The 16,989-nt window shown below is 29.2% G+C and overlaps 1 protein-coding gene across 1 annotated transcript; it reads left to right on the forward strand.

The window, feature by feature from the left end:
* The first annotated feature begins 3,009 nt into the window (after nt 1–3,009).
* Nucleotides 3,010–10,920, forward strand: LOC107455758 (negative elongation factor E-like). Its single transcript, XM_016073446.4, has 3 exons — nt 3,010–3,221; nt 5,951–6,286; nt 7,928–10,920. The coding sequence occupies exons 2-3, from the start codon at nt 5,967–5,969 to the stop codon at nt 8,583–8,585; spliced, it is 978 nt and encodes a 325-aa protein (XP_015928932.2). The 5' UTR covers nt 3,010–3,221; nt 5,951–5,966; the 3' UTR covers nt 8,586–10,920.
* Nucleotides 10,921–16,989: the final 6,069 nt, after the last annotated feature.

Here is a 16,989-nt window from a genome sequence, read left to right on the forward strand (position 1 = left end):
CGGAATCATTTTACTAAATTTAATGATAAAACATGAAAGGCCTGTTTAAACTTTACATTCAGTAGTTTTATGAATCATATTACGTCAAACATTTAAATATGCAAAAAGTATACATATTAAGTCCATAATTTTATATCATTTAATTTTGCAAAAAAAGTTTTTCGACAAAAATTTTTATCGAAAAATTTTAGGTTTCAATAAAAATCATTATTTATAAACTAGAAATCGCAAAATAATGAACGCGTACGAAAAAAAAGATTCTAAAAATTTCTCTAATTAAAATAATAAACTTTCGATTTTTTTTTCAATCGGACGTAGAAAACCATTCTATAAAGAATTATCATCAAATTTGAAAAATAATATCTTACAAGTAAATTTTTTATTATAAAAATCATAACATTTACCTTATTTATAAATCCGGAGAATTCCAAAATGATGTTTTCTTCGTTTGAAAACTTTATTCTCAAATAATATATACATAGATTATCAACTCATTACCTTAAGATGACATACCACACAATAAAATTTTATAATTGCAAGATCTGGATATGAATTTCAATATGTAACTTAAAAACAGAATAGCTGAATTATAGTTGAATTTTTATTCCCTACTTTTCTGAATCATATTACTTCAAACATTAGAATGTGCTAGAAGTATACATAAACACACAATGTTATATCATTTAATTTTAAAAAAAATTTATTTTGACAACAATTTTTATCGAAAAATAATAAACTAAAAAACGATAGTTCTTAATCAGACGTAAAAAACCATTTTGTAGAGAACTATTATCAAATAGAAAAAAATGTGCTTACAAGCAAATTTTTTATTGTAAAAATCATAAATACTTACTTGCTTTATAAATCCGGAGAATTCCGATTGAAATGTTCTTCGTTAGAAAATTTTATTTTCAAATAATATATACATAGATCATCCGTTCATTACTTTTAGATAACATACCACACAGCAAAATTTTATAATTGTAAGATCTCGATATGAATTTTAATATGTAGCTTAAAATTAGAATAGCTGAATTCTAGTTGAAATTATTCTTTCGAAACTAAAAAAAAAAACTTACCAAGAAAACGATAAAAAATTTATTAATAATCAGCATAAATGATACTATTCCGGATAATTCGGATGATTCTTTACTGTTGCTTTCCGAATTATATAGATACAGAAATATATACTATTCTATAAAGAAGAAGAATATTCTATAACTATTGCAGTTTTGCACGTTCTGAAAACATATATTTATTCATTGAAATAAAGTAAGAAATGTTGACTTCTGTCACAGTATGCAATCCCAAAATCGGAAGTTATCAGTTGCAAGTTTGTTGATAATAGAAGTTAAAAATACTTGAGAAATTTTTCCTCAAATGTTTGGCGTGTTCTGTTTCTGAAAGATATACCAATGCTCTGGAGAGTTTTTCAAGTTATTCTACCTCTTCCTTAGGGAAATTTTGCTTCTTATATTTGCTGCTAAGAAAATGGCATCTGACTCTGCCAATGATTCTGATAGAACTAAATGAAAACTTAATAAATAATCGCCTGATATTTTCAGGGAGCGTACTAGAGGGCGTACTCAAGCGTTGCTATCGCGAATAACCAAACGATTACAAATAACTTCATAAATTCAATAAAAAGTAATAAAAGAAATCTATCTAACTAGCAGTTAAGCTTTTTACCGTAGGGTGGCGCTGAAATCACTCTCTTGAGAGTTTTACCTTTTCTCCTCACATCTCTTTTTTATGTGTTCTGGCATTAAAATGAAAACTTGTATATTTATCGGTATGCATAATATATTTAAGGTGGAATGTAATAATAAATCATGTTTGGTTACTTCTGTATGTCACCTAACACTTCCATAGAAACATTTTCGAATTATCAAGATCGACTTGCGTGGCTAAAACTATGTAGATAAATTTAATAAATAACAGCAATAAGTATTTTTTCAAAAACAAATGTGCTGTTTTTGATGTAATTCCTGAAAGTTATTTTTTAAATTAGTCAAATGTATTCCTCTCTTTACAGCACGTTGTAATGTTAATCGATGACTGAAGGATGAATGTACTATGTAAGACAAAATCAATAAACTAAGTTTTTCGGAAATTTTTGCTGTATAATCCAAATTAAAATTGGATAAAATCGTGTTATTTCAAACAGCGAGCGAATTAACGGATCTTGCCTCGAGGCACAAGATTATTTCTACAATACTTGTTTAACGTTCTCTTTCAAATGCACACACCTTCATTTACCCTAGCAAAAATTAAAAAACAAAATAAGTGTATTGCAATTATAAGGTTTTTTTTTTCTCCATCTGAGTTAAATGCAAGGCCTATATTTTTTTCCCCCTGATGAGTAGACGGGTATCGAAATAAAAAAATAATAATGATAATCTCTATAACACCTGCTTGACCTTATGGGCTTTGCGGCTATTCAACTAGATTCACATTACTTCAAACGCCCACGCATGGAAACCTTTTCCCTTGCTGCAGACATTAAAATAAAACATAATTTATTACTTCGAGGCGCATAGCAATAGAAAAGATTTTTTTTTTTCAAATTAAGGAGAAAAAAAAGAAGAAACGAAAGGAAGAAGGAAGGAAAAGAAATAGAAATCACTAAAGTGTTCTAAGTGCATTTCCCTCAGTATGCGCGTTATGATTTCTTTAACCATAAAATGTGAATAAAATGAATCGCGTTCATTTCAGCGACAATCGGCAGGCCATTTCGTCGACAGGGTTATTTCGACGACAGGTCATTTCGTCGACAAAGTCAATTCGTGACCATGCCGTTTCATCGACAAGGTTATTTAATCGACAGGTAATTTCATCGACAAGGTCATTTCGCAGACAGTGTCATTTCGTCGACTGGATCGATTTGTAGATAAGGTCATTTCGTCGGCAAAGTCATGCGTAATTTTGAAACTTCTTTTATGATTTGTTAGATTACGCTTTATGTCACTTGCACTTTCTTATTTCTGTACAAATATAATTAGGTAAGTGAGCTTCAAGTTAGTTAAAAAAAACAGACAATCTTTTCTCATAGAAAAATATTTAGAATCTACTAATGAACTTTACAAGTCTACGCAAAGCCTGTAGCCATAATTAAGATATAAGGTGACGACATTTACTAGTAAAAGGTTGTAAACGTCGTATCTTCGCATTAATAAGTTTAACATATACGTCGCAATCTGTTGCACTAGAGTTTGTTTTAAGTAAGTTTACTCAGTAATTTGTATGTTATTTATTTGATTTCAATTCTCAAATTTTATGTAGTAGATTACTTAATTTTAATATTATTTACTCATACAAAACCTTATAACCATATTTAGCTCACTTAAATGTAATGTAATTCCGAAATCTATATTTGATGTTATAGAGTAGAGAAATTTCAACGCTATTCCATAGATAAAAGATAAAACTATGCGATTCTGAGAATAAAAAATCTGATTCATACTTCAAAACAAAAATGTCCATCACGTACTGTTTTTGCTGAAGATCAATAGCTTTACATCAAGTGAATTCTCGGATCTCGGAATACCGTTTCCTAACGCAACTCCTGTTCTGTAACAAAGCTTCGAAACCTCAGGGTGAAAGAAAAGGCTTTTGTCGCCAAACATGTCACTAAAGTCACCATGATTGCCCAAGTGCTTGAAGTTACCGATGGTAAAACTCTCGATGAGAAGGGAAGTTAATCCTTTGCCTGTAATTTATTTTTGTGTGCTGTTAAAATACGTATCGTCACCAAGTGACAATCACAAAATGTGTATTATTAGGTAAATGATAGGTGGTAAACGAAATATTTGCTATATTCAGCCAAAAGTGTGCAAAAATACACATCTTTTCATTGAAAGGACAATTTTCGGTGTTTTTTGCTTAGCTGATCACAAAAGCATTAAATCTCAAAAAAAAAATTTTAATTTAATTAATTTTTTAATTAAATTTAATGTTTATTAGTTTAAAAAAAATTAATTAGAAATTAAAGAACGTTGGTGGTGGTCTAAATTCTTCACTTGAAAAGTACCCATTTTTCATTTAGTGTAGTGTAACAATATATTTGATAAAGGCCGACCTCAGTTTTGCTACCACATTTGCATTCTATTGGGGATATTATCAGGTACAAGCATCTTTTGCTCATTTGTTTCTGTATTTCAGTGATACAGTGTCTTGCATCCTCCTTCAAGTCTTTCGTGGTCTTGAGATCATAGAAAAAAACTTTGAGATCAAAAATTTCTAGAAAGCAAAATCAACGAGTTTAAATTTCACTATTTAGACAGTGAATTTGTTTGTTTATCCTAATACATTGACAATTGAGCTACGACAAACAAGGTTTTAAATTCCATTAAAACTTCAGATTTACATTAAAATCTTACATACCAAATTTCAAGCATTATAAATTCTCTGAACATTACTTAAGTTAGCAAAAATGTTAAAAAAGGGTCCGGTGAGCTATTTTCTAAAATTTGACTAACTTCTGAATTTTTACTGAGGATTATATTTTAGCATCATGCCAAACTTTTGTTTCACAAATTACGCATGAACTAATATGGTAACTCTAATACGTTTTCCAGGAGTTAAAACAATAGAGCTAGCTTTTGCAAGTTTAACCGTTTTTAAACCTGCATATCTCAAAACTTCAACGCAGCCAAAATATATTAGTATTTATCCTTGAAGAAGATTAATATATTATGTTTATGTTATGCCAGAATGTTTTTGTTTGTTAATTATATATAATTAACAAACAAAAATATTCAGAAGGCGTCTCCACTAAGTAAGGCCATAGTATACAGCAAAATACGCTATGTAGGAAGGGAAAACTATATTTGGTTAAGCAATTTTTACCACTTTGTTATTTTGGTTTCCTTGTCTATTTTTAAAAAAAATTTACTTATGATTAGTAGAGTCTGATTAATTCATAATAACTGATGACACTTGGCAAATATCTTACACTGCATGATTAATTGGAAATTATTTTCATATTCAGAGAATTGACATCATAATTTCCGAAAATTACCACATATGTCCTGAAATTTTCATTCTACATGATATATATATATTTTTTTAAATTTAGATCTAAAGCATTGGTTTCACCACCGTTCGTGAAAAATGATAAATTAGGGGTGGAAGGAGGCTTCCTCAAAATTGTTACTTTGCATTTCCTTGACTAATTAGTTGAATTTAAACATTTGTGTTAAATTATCTGAAGGACAAAGAGACGTTATTATTGTGATTATTATTTTGCGCAAAATTCTTTTGAAACTGTTTTCAAGCATCACAATTTCAAAAAAAAAAAAAAAAAAAATAAAAAAACTAATTTGTGTCTAAAATATTTTATACTAGATGCCTTCTAATACTAGATGAAAAACTTCTTGTAATTAGATCAATAGACAGTCTCATCTTTGTTAATGTCTTCTCTGTTAAGGTCAAAATTATAAAGCTGTCTAAATTAATATTGATCGATGTTGAAACCAAATGTCTAAATGGCATCTACATATTTCGATTTTCCAACATTGAAATGCCCTTCATTCATCTTTCCGAAACCAGTTACTCAAATGTGCTGAATATGATTGAAAATTTTACTTTTCATCATACTGAAATGATTAAAAGGAAAATTAATATCCATGTTAATATACAATACTGGATTCAGTAGATTCCATGTCTTCTATGCTGTCTTCAAAATTACAAAGCTATGTCGTTAAACATTGGTTGAAGCTGCAATCAAATATTTAAATGCCTATCTAATATATATTTAGTGATATTCATATATTTAGATAGCTTCGATTTATTTCCTAGGAGTTTTAGATCCTTTAAATTTTACTTATCATCTAGATAACACATGTTCAAATCTCTTTGATTTTTTTTCTTCAAAAATTAGTCATCTAAACGTCTACTATGTTTTCATTCGAATGTCAGTTATCCAAATGTACTGTCATTGATTTTTCAGGAAAAAAGATACGTAAATGTCCGCAAAATGGAACTTGGTATTTCCAAAAGAATATACTCAGGAAGAATTGATGTTGAAATCTAAGTATGAAATGTTGCGAAAACTAAAGCAATCTGTAAATTCACGGAGGAAAACTAAACAGGAAAGTATTATTCCTCAAAGTGGAATTAATGATAAAAAGAAGTACCTGGAGGCATCTAAAACAGAGGCCGTTAAAATTTTGAAGAAAAAGGGTGAACTACTTAACCTCAAGAATATTAAGCATGAAGAGGGTAAGACTCAGAACTTTAAGAAACCTTCGTCTCAAAGTAAAGAATTACAAAGCGGCTATAAAAAGTGAGTAACTAATTAATTTATTGAAAGAACAACAGCTGAAGATTTGATTACGTTTCCTGACATTTCAGTCTCACCGTTTCTATTCCATTGCCGTTTCGGTTCTATTGTGGTTTTGGTTCTATTATCGTTTCAGTCCCGCGTTGTCGTTTTGGTCCCTTTTCCATCTCCGGCCGGGGTACTGGATTGAAGATCGATCGTTCTCTGATTCAGATCAAAATTACGATCTGTGGATGAATGAATGGGCCCGTCTTATAAACAGGTGTGACGTATGATGTGGCAGAAGTCGAATTCTTGGCCATAGATGGCGCCACTGAAAAACAAGAATCGCACCCTCTGCCTTAAATCTGCTCGGTTTCGCCAAGCAGGCTTGCTAGTATGGCAAGTGGCATTAGAACCAACCACCAACCAACTAATTTGATTTGTCTATTTTGATATAGAATTTCTATCCCATATCTTACTCTATTTTCTGTTACAGTGGTTATGCTTTACTCATCTTAAATATAACTTTATTTTAGTTTATTGAATTATTTATTTACTATTACCAGTGACAGAAGATCAGGAATTTTAAATTGCAATTAAGTATTTAGAAATTGTTAATTGTGGGAAGATTCCTTTTTTCCCATTCTTCAAAGGCGTAATAGTGGAGTGCGGTTGGGAACAACAACCTCCCGAAGTCAAGAAATAAATTGCCGTTACTTATGTAGTTTTGATAATTATTATTTTTTATTTTGTTTTCAATAGCCGAGGTAGAAGAAGATCACTGCATCACAAAAAGGGAACACTATTAAAAATCAGACACTTTAATCCGCTTCTAGATTCATAGCTTCGTTGGGTCAGACGCTCTGATCAAAATTCCACTTGTTAAAAGGATTTTAATTCTACCGACCACTTCGTTTTCGGAAATTTCAATAATTGTTATCTGTTGTGTTTAGTCCTAGATAAGCAAATTTTTTTCTGTTTAAAAATGTAGTCAATATTTTTCCATGGTATTTTTTTTTCTTTTATTATTCTACGAAATTCAGTTTCCCAGATAAAATCAATTTCGACTTTAACATGGGAAGTTGCGCAGTTTCTGACTTTTGAGTCTGGCGACGAAGTTATCGATTCGTCTGATATCGTTGAGGAGGTCTATCACTAAAATTCTATCTTGATTTTCAACAAAACTTTTTCTTCTTTTTTTTTTTTTTGACTAATTAATGGCACTATGATAAAATACCAGTGAGAAGGGTGTACCTAAGTGATGCTAGGCTAGGTATTCAAAATTAATTTTCGATTAATTTCAACAATTTTTTTTGGAAATACAATAATAAAATACCGATGAAGAGGTGATGGTCCAAAATAAATTTTCAATTAATAAACTAAAAAAAATTTTTGGAATTTTTTATTTTATTTACTTAAAAGGTAAAGTTAGATATCTAAAACTAAATTCAACTAATTTTTACTTTAACCTAACTGAAATTCTTTTTCAATAACATTAATTGCAAAACCATTGATGGAGGATATTTTCTTCATCAGTCGTAGAGAACCAGTATTGATTTATGACAATTTCAAATTTGTGTATTGTGTTTATATCTAAAACTTATTTTTAATATTTATACTCGTATTAAACACTAATTTTTCATTTGTGTTTGTCTTTCGCAGAAGCGCTAAAGATGGATACATACCCAACGCTAGCACGCAAGCAAGGTCTGTGATAGTGAGAGGAGAGAAGATAACGCCAAGTATTTTGAGACATTTTTTCGCCCGAATTGGTACAATACGGAATTTGAGAATCTCTGAGACGTTCAATTCCGGAGTCGTGACGTTCGAAACTCCTGAAAGAGCTTGCATGGCTTTTAGCATGGATGGGTTGATGACTGAAAGTGGTCAGAGATTGTGTGTAAGTAGCGCCAAGAAAAAGAACCAGTTTTGGGAGGAAATTCTTGCTCAGGATAAAAAAATCTCCAACGATCAAATCTTGTCTCAAAAGAAAAAAACTGTGCATGTTTCATACAGTGGCATATTGTCTTTTAAAGATCTTCGTCAGCTATTTTGTACCACCGGGACAGTAAAAGCTGTTTACATGCCAGAGAGAAATGAAAGACAATTCAGTGAGCATACTAAATCATCTGGCTTTGTCACATTTATGCGTGAGGAAGAAGCTATAAAAGCTGTTCAGCTTTTCAACGGAACTTTGTGGAAAGGCATGCATCTAACTGTATCACCACAGAAAGTATCTCGCGATGATACTTTGGAAGATACAGTTGTTGCTCAAGAAGATTGTACGCGTGATTTAATAGCTTTTAATGATTATGTTTAAGATTAACTCATGATGTTCGAGACTCCTTTCATATTGTGATGTCCTGCTCAGATGTTTCATAACATTTGTAAGAATTTATAATTCCTGCATCGACGTTATAGTAATATGGCCATTGCAGAAGCGATGATGTGCAGTTATATGAATTGTTCCTTTTGTTGATGAAAATGTTTCTTTCGTTCTTTTGAATGGAAATGTTCCTTTGAAAATGTTTTTTTGCAACGTCTCTAATTCATGAAAAAATTGCACATTCTGTTTTGATCACTTTTGGTAATAAGGTAAAAAAAACATTGCTTCAACTCTGTATATTTCAGTGCTTCTTTATTATGATTTTATACAATTTGCTTGCATGCTCAGTTTCTTCATAAAATAGTATTTTGTCACATTGCAGAGGAGGTACTGTTAAGACATTTTGATGCTTCTTTGCAATCATTTCATAACCTAAAAATAATTGTAACATTTCCCTGCGAAGTTTTCAATGATAAGCCAGAAGCAGCATTGTTTTTTAATGCTTCTATTCTTATGGCTTCATATTATTTATTTGCATACTCAATTTTTTTTTATATGATACATAAAATAGAATTCATTGATGCATTTGCGTAAAATTCGGAGAGCTGACGGTTCATCAAAAAAGAAAAAGAAGAAAAAGGAAAGACCTAGTTACTGGAATTGTAATAAACTTCTGCAAACTTGACGGTTAATTTGTACCCTCAGCTACCATTTTGAAAAGAAAAGCTCAGTGTAATTAAATATATTATTATTATTCACTTTTGCCATAAAAAAAACTACATTTACACAAAATTATGACGACAAAAAAAAAAGTTAAATTAAATGTTTGTTAATGAAATTAATGTTTTTTTATTTTTCATACGAAGTCATACTAAATCAAAACTATTTCATACTCAAAACAGAATTTAATGTTTTGTCGAATCGAAATAAATTAATTTCAAACAACTTCTCCTCTACCGGCAATCATTATAAAAAGCTTCCTAACTCAATTCGGGGAAGGGAGTACACATTTTACTGTAGTGGTTACAGCTTTAGGTTACGGGCACAAGGATTCTGAGTTCATCCCCGGCCGGTGCCAAATCAAACATAGTGATTACTGCCTCCACATAGGTGACCACGAACAATGATTACCTAACTCTCTCAATTCTTCAGCAGATAAACAGCATTGCTATATGTCGCTTTCTTCCACTGTTTCCCTTGATTCGACAAGCATATCTGAATCTCAAACAATATCGTGTTTGTTACGTGTATAAAGTTAATTTAAAGCCAATGACCTTATATTTTACGATAAAAAATTCACAGGCAGACCTGTATTTAATTAGCATAATAGTTTTGCGGGCATGAACTAATTTCTTAAGGTCAATTATTGGAAGACATTTTGCCCATCGCTGACAGTAATCTATCGGTGAAATTTTTCAGAGTGCACGCTAGAAGATTGTTATGATATATTGAAATTTTTTTTTTTTTACCACTACATAATATTTAGGCAATTTAGTGTTTTGAAAGATATATCCGTGTACTATATCTAGGCTTTTAAATCATTACATCACTAGTTATTAATAAATGAGTCAAAGTTTCTACAAACATTCAACAAATCACTTTTCTTGAATGCTACCACTGTTTAAGTTGTTTATATTTATAGGGGGAAAAAAAGAGTATTTTTTTAAAAAAAAGTTTGCGATGTCCCCTGTACTAAATGTGTTCAAATCGTTCATATAGTTCAAATCGTCATCGCTCATAATATATATTTTACTTATTAATGTTAACTGCTACTACCTCATCATTTTTTTATGTTGAAATTTTAGTAATAATTTCAACATTAAAAAAAAAAAAAAAAAAAAAAAAAAAAAAAAAAAAAAAAAAAANACGAGATCTTTTTTATTAAATGAGTTAATTAGAAATACAATACTTTTTATTAAAATTGGTTATTACAACCAGCAACACTTTTTTTGGGGGGCTGTTTGGGGGAGAGTTTCAAGTAATTCCTAGCATATCTTCAGATGAACAAACAATCACAACTACATTTAATAGATTTTTGTTTGAGGGTGATACACAATAGGTGTTGGGTGTAAAATAGTAGTTTCAGATAGATTCGGCGTAAGATAGATTTAATAAAGGTTAAAATGAAAAACTAGTAAAACAGCCGTTAATCAAAGGGGATAAAAAGGCCGATTTCTTCTTCCTTTTTTTTTATTATTATTTATAAGTTTCTAGTAAATATTAAAAGAAATGTGATTACCAAAAGGTACTTCTGTTAAATAATTTAATAATAGTATTCTATTGCAAATTATTATGAATATCTATGTTAATAAGTGTCCTTTAAGCTTTATTTACTTCTGATAAATTTCATGGATTGTTGTATTATATTTTTCAAAAATAGCTTCGTTGCGTGAATATAAAGTAGGTCGAACACGCTGATTTCATTGCTATAACAACGAACAAAAACCATCCACTCATTCATTCGGTGGCGCTCTAATCGACTAACATTTAATTCTACATCTAGTATTCCATTAAGGTTAACACATTTTTAACATAAAAAGAATCATTATGATAATGGTATTTTCAGAAGAATTTTGTAGGTAAGTGTTAATTATTGAATTTTCAATTATTTTTAATTTTAACAATCTGAAATCATTTTTGAAAAATTGCACACTTAACAAAGAATTTACGCATTGTATTTAAGAATTAAGAATGAAGAAAAGGATATTTTGAACTCAAATCTTTCGAGATGTATCATAAAGGTCATTTGCAATCGTTTTCCTCCTAATTTCTTGATCTATTTTGATGATATATTAAGTTTATTATATTAAATTTGAAGAATAATTTTGAATTGAAATAGTAATACTAAGTTATAGTTTTCAATTTTACTTCTCGGACACTGTTCAACTGATTTTTTTTTTTTTTTTTTTAGAAATAAACTTTGAGTTTTGACTTTTAAAATTACACAGCTAAATATTGTGCGAAATATGTCATCCATATTAAACATTTTCTGATCTTTATTAAATTTATGTAATAAAAACATAATAAATAATAATAAAAAAATATTTATTGAAGTTATATTTGAGTAAATGACTTTTATAATTGCAAAACAGTCATTTTAAAGAATTTGAGGAAATTATCTTTGAGGAAATTCACTCAATAAAACTTAACGATTATGCTTCGCCATTATTTTCTGTAAGCAAATTTTCAATTGTTGATATCCATAAATTGATTAACACTTATTTAAACTGTTCGCGTCATAGGTTTTACCCTCTTGTCGTTTTATATGACTGCCGAAGGACAAGTTTCCTTAGGTCTCTTGTAACCAAATACATTCGAATATTTTTCCATTCCAAGCATATTCAAATACTATACTTTCATGTATTCCTGTGAAATTTAAGACAGTGAAATAAGTGAATATTGTGCAGTTAAGTAAGACTAAAATAGATTTTCTCGCAAGAAATTGGCACGCAAAACCTTCTTCAATTACTGTTTAAACATTTGTACTATTAACAGCAATTTATTCCAGAGGTTAGAGGTTTGCCATCATGGTGTCTTGCCGCTGTAAAAGTTGATATAAGGTATTTTATTAATTTTATTTTTAATTAAAGAGGTACTTCGGTTAAGGAAGTTATTACGGTTATAGAGTGGGAAAATAAAACTTTCTTGTTCTGGAATATTCTGAAATCACCACACTTAACGCTGTTTTTCGAAGATCAGTCGCCAAAGAGGAAAAAAAGCCATAATTTAACTGCTTTAAGTATAATTAAACCAATGCAAAGATTTTAAACTATGTATATAATCTTGCTGTTAAGAGTTATCTGGGCTTTAGAACAGACGAATAACATAAATATTTTGAAAGTTATTAAACTTTTTTAAAAATCGTCAATTTGACGACATTTTTCCACCTAGATGAAAATTTTCAAAATCACTACCTTATTCTCAGTTTTTGCAAATTTTCATGAGCCCAGGTAATGCAGCATAGAAGTTTGTAATTAAATATTAAAACATTAGACCACAAACGCTTTTCATTTTCGTAAAAACTGTGTCTTCTCCATATGTTTTGCGCCATTTTCAAAATAAGCGTAGACAGCACTGGCTTAGTGCTTACTTGACCTACCAATCATGAGTAACAGTTGCAAACTTACAACAGTTATAAAAATAGCATATTATTCGCAAAGAAGCATCATTTTATATTACGACGGAGCCTTCTAAAAACAACATTAATACATAGTTTTAAAATCCTTGAAAAGAAGTCTAAAAATGAATATCCACATTAGGAGATGGACCATTAATATGTTAGGAATTAAATACAAAACGTTTTCACAATTTAGTGAATCACCATTAAAGAAAGCGATTTAAATTTAAAGTTGCCAAAGAACAGTTTTATTCAAACATTAAAAAAAGACCTAAAAACAATTCGTTGTTCCGTTGGAAAATATATAAATAAATTAAACTAAATAACATACTCTATTAAGTTTTAGAGATCAAATGTTTTTGAATAAAAGCTGTAATAGTTGCTATACGACGGGAGAAACTATTCATTACAAATTCTATTACCCCTCCATAACTAATTTAAAATTAAAAGTGTAGAAAAAGTGAGTTCGGACAAACCTAGAGTAACCCATGAAGTTTCAATTGATGAAAAAGGAATTTCAAAACATTAAAATTCAAACAAATTATTGGAAGAAAATTTCCCCATTCCGTAATCCTAAGTAATTCTCTAATAATTTGTTTTCATTTAGTTGTTTCAAAAATTTATTTTCAGTATTTTTAAACTTCATGACTGACTCAAGGATTGAATGAACTAACTTTTTCTATACTTTAAATTTTAAATTACTGATGGAGGTGAAAAAGAATTTGCACTGAAAAGTTTCAGCGTTCTCTTAACAAGTCTTCTTCCTAAGAAGATAGTAATTATGCATTTCGGGTATATTTCGGGTTACTGTTGCAATTTGTTCTACAGAAGGGGCATTAAGCAAAATTAAACTTAAAAAAGGAAGAAAGAAAAAAAAACATCCTCCGTCTTGCTTGTGAATTAATATTCTAACAGGAAACAAAAAAAAAAGCACCAGCAAAACAACCCGAAAAAAATCAAAAGAAAATAAAGCATTATGAAAAACTGAAAAGACACTGCTACGCAAAATTGAACCTGAATTAATAAAATATTACGAATTAATTAGGTATTATGTTAATTAATTAAACACTGATGGATACATTTAATAATATTTTTAAAATTAATTAATATATAAGCATTAGTTAGAAGTTTGAGGAAAGTTAGAACTTTTCCCATTTCATATTTTTAATACTTTTTCATTTTCTTATATGAGCTTCAAAAACTTTCTAACACTAATCGTAATGTTATACGAAGGCAATGGAAATTTTATTTAGTACCAGCAGAGAAAATTTAGTGGTTCATTTGGACCACTTAGGTATTCATTTAGTGGTCCAAAAGTTTATTAAAGGTAGACAAACTTGAGAAAAAACTATGAACATTTGAATTACTCAATTCATGTTATGCTACACATCAAAATGTATTAATTGCCATTTATAACATTCTAAAACTAATTAGGTTCATTAGCCTATAAAAATTGAAGATTAGTATTTATTAAAATTAGGTATAAAAAAAGCTAAAATAATATTAGTAAATAGATCCAACATGGAGATTAGAATGTTGAGGCCAAATAAATAAATAAATGAGGAAAACAGAGAAAATAAGATCTGACAAAATATTAAATTAAAAATTAATTATCTAAAAATTATAAAATTTGAAATAAAGTCAGTTGCAAAAGAGCAAAAAATATTATTTTATATAATGCCTAATTAGCAATAATTATACATGATGATTAATAATACATGAATTCAAAGCGGAGCACAAGATATAAATTTGAAATTTCATCGTTAAAACCACACGGAGAACAACTAAATTAGTAAAAAAAAATTTTTTTTTAAATGCATGGAATTCGATGCTTAAAACTAATTTTCGTTATTATTTTATAAATTCCAAACATGTTTCAATTTTTATTATTTAAAAATTATTTATTATTTTTTTAAAAAAATATATGCAAATTAATGAAATNCGTACAGGCACTCTGTTATTTCTATTGAATATCTCGCATTTAAATTCCATACCACACGGAGAACAACTAAATTAGTAAAAAAAAAAATTTTTTTAAATGCATGGAATTCGATGCTTAAAACTAATTTTCGTTATTATTTTATAAATTCCAAACATGTTTCAATTTTTATTATTTAAAAATTATTTATTATTTTTTTAAAAAAATATATGCAAATTAATGAAATATTTAAATTTTTTTTAAAAATATTTTCAACTAACCTGAAGATTAACATCCTGAAAAAATACTGTTAATTGATACATAATATATGGCAATATGCTATCTCAGGAGATATATAATTAAAAAAAATATAAAAGTTTAAAAATTTCTTTTCACATACTTCAAATTAATCCCTGTATATAAATTAGCTTTTTTAAAAAATATCTATTTATATTTGTATAAATGTTTAATTACATAATATTTGTTCTCACCGATCTGAACCGAATTGGTCCTTAAATTGATGTAATTTTTAAAGGGAACCACTTTTTGAGCCAATTTCGCATTGCTGTCTTAGTCTTCTGAAAATAACATTTTACAAAATATTTTTTAACAGTGACTCAAACTGAGATAGATATATCAGATATAACTAGAAATTGCTGTTGTAAACTATCCAGGGGTCAAAAATCCGTAAAAATGCGAAACTTTAAAAGTTTCATTTTTTCTTTTTTAAATTTTATTTATTCATTCATTTTCTTTTAATTCTAAACTGTACTCTTAAAAATATAGAGACTAATGAATGTATAATTTCAATCTATGCTGCACGTAAATTAGGTTGATAATTCAACTTCTAATGCGATACGTCTAAAAAAAAAATTTATGACAGGAAATTTAATTTCTCTAGCATTTATTCAGATTGACTTGCAATCCGCAATGTCCTGCGGGTTGAATGTTATTATTAATTAATCTTACAAAAATACACAAAAGTAATTGACAAAACAAGCACAAAATAAGTAAGAAAAATTTCTTAGTTGATTGTAATTTAAATTAAAAAGAATTTAGAGGTAATAAAAAATATTTGTTAATATCTCTGTGCATTCACATATTTAATATTATCACGCAACACATTAAAAAAAAAACGAGCAGAACGAGTTCAACGGTCAAAAACCATAAATTAATTAAAGAATGAGAAAATTTAAAAAAAATTTCGATATAAATTTGACTTGAAGTGTCTCTCTTGAGGTAAAGTTCTCTGAAAGTTCTTGGGGTTTAGTACTTTTCAGGATATTGAAAATGTAATTTATGAAAAGACGATCAATCTTTGGTGATTATTTAATTGAGTTCGTAGAAAACGTTTNTGAGTTGATAGTATTTAGTATTATTATTTTCTCAATAATCACGAAGTCAAAATTATTTGAAAGCACGTCTATGACCTCATTAAACAATTTTTTTAGAATAATTGGCACGTTGGTGTATAAAGGTTCGCCATCCCTGATATATGCTATACCATTCACTAATTCTCATTACTGAGCCATGGTGGCTCAGGCGATAGAGCGCTCATCCTCCCAATGAGGTGAACTGAGTTCAAATCCCAGGGGCGAGTGCCCGAAACGATTCCGCACCCGGCTAGCACAGACCACAGTGCTGACGTAAAATATTTTACGTGGTAGACGGATCATGGGTTAGAGACCCCAGCCCATCAAACTAACCGTGGGAGATTTCTGTTGTTTTCCTCTCCATGTAACGGAAATGCAGGTTAGTTCCAAAAGTCCAAAGTGAAGTTTCTCCCAATACTTGGTCTTCTGGATTGGGTTCAATATTATAAGGCTACTAAGTTAAACAATGTAATCGTAAACTCATAATAGGGTCGGCTGTTCATCGACGGTTATAAAATAAAATAAAATTCACATAACATTGCAATTTTCTTACTTTGCACTGAAGCCGTATTTTTCTGTAAAATATGTGCACTAATTCTTTGATTTAAACGCTTAGCTTTTAATAGCTACCTTAAAAATCATTGTTTGCAATATCTTCTTTCGAAGACACTACCCCGCGGGAGAAACGCTTCATTTTAAATTCTCTTTTACTGAACATTAGTAATTTAAAATACATAAAAATGGAGTTCAGGTAAGCCAACAGGAGTAAAGGAAGTTTCATATGCTGAAATTTTTTCTCTCTTAAAAATATCAAAATGAAAACAAATTATCGCAGGATTACTTCCTTTTTGAGTTATTCTACCATAATTTGTTTGCATTTTGATATTTCGAAGAATAAAATTTCAGCATTTTAAACTTTATAGTTTAAATGAACTCACTTTTTTCTTTTCTTTAAATTATTAAAGCAGGTAAAAAAGAATTTGTCATGAA

This window comes from Parasteatoda tepidariorum, chromosome 2, assembly GCF_043381705.1.
Source record: "Parasteatoda tepidariorum isolate YZ-2023 chromosome 2, CAS_Ptep_4.0, whole genome shotgun sequence".
Classification (NCBI taxonomy): domain Eukaryota; kingdom Metazoa; phylum Arthropoda; class Arachnida; order Araneae; family Theridiidae; genus Parasteatoda; species Parasteatoda tepidariorum.

Coding starts and splice junctions, on each gene's coding strand:
- LOC107455758 (XM_016073446.4), top strand. CDS start 5,967: ATGTCCGCAAAATGGAACTTGGTATTTCCAAAAGAATATACTCAGGAA. Junction 6,287..7,927: donor TTACAAAGCGGCTATAAAAA/GTGAGTAACTAA, acceptor TGTCTTTCGCAG/AAGCGCTAAAGATGGATACA.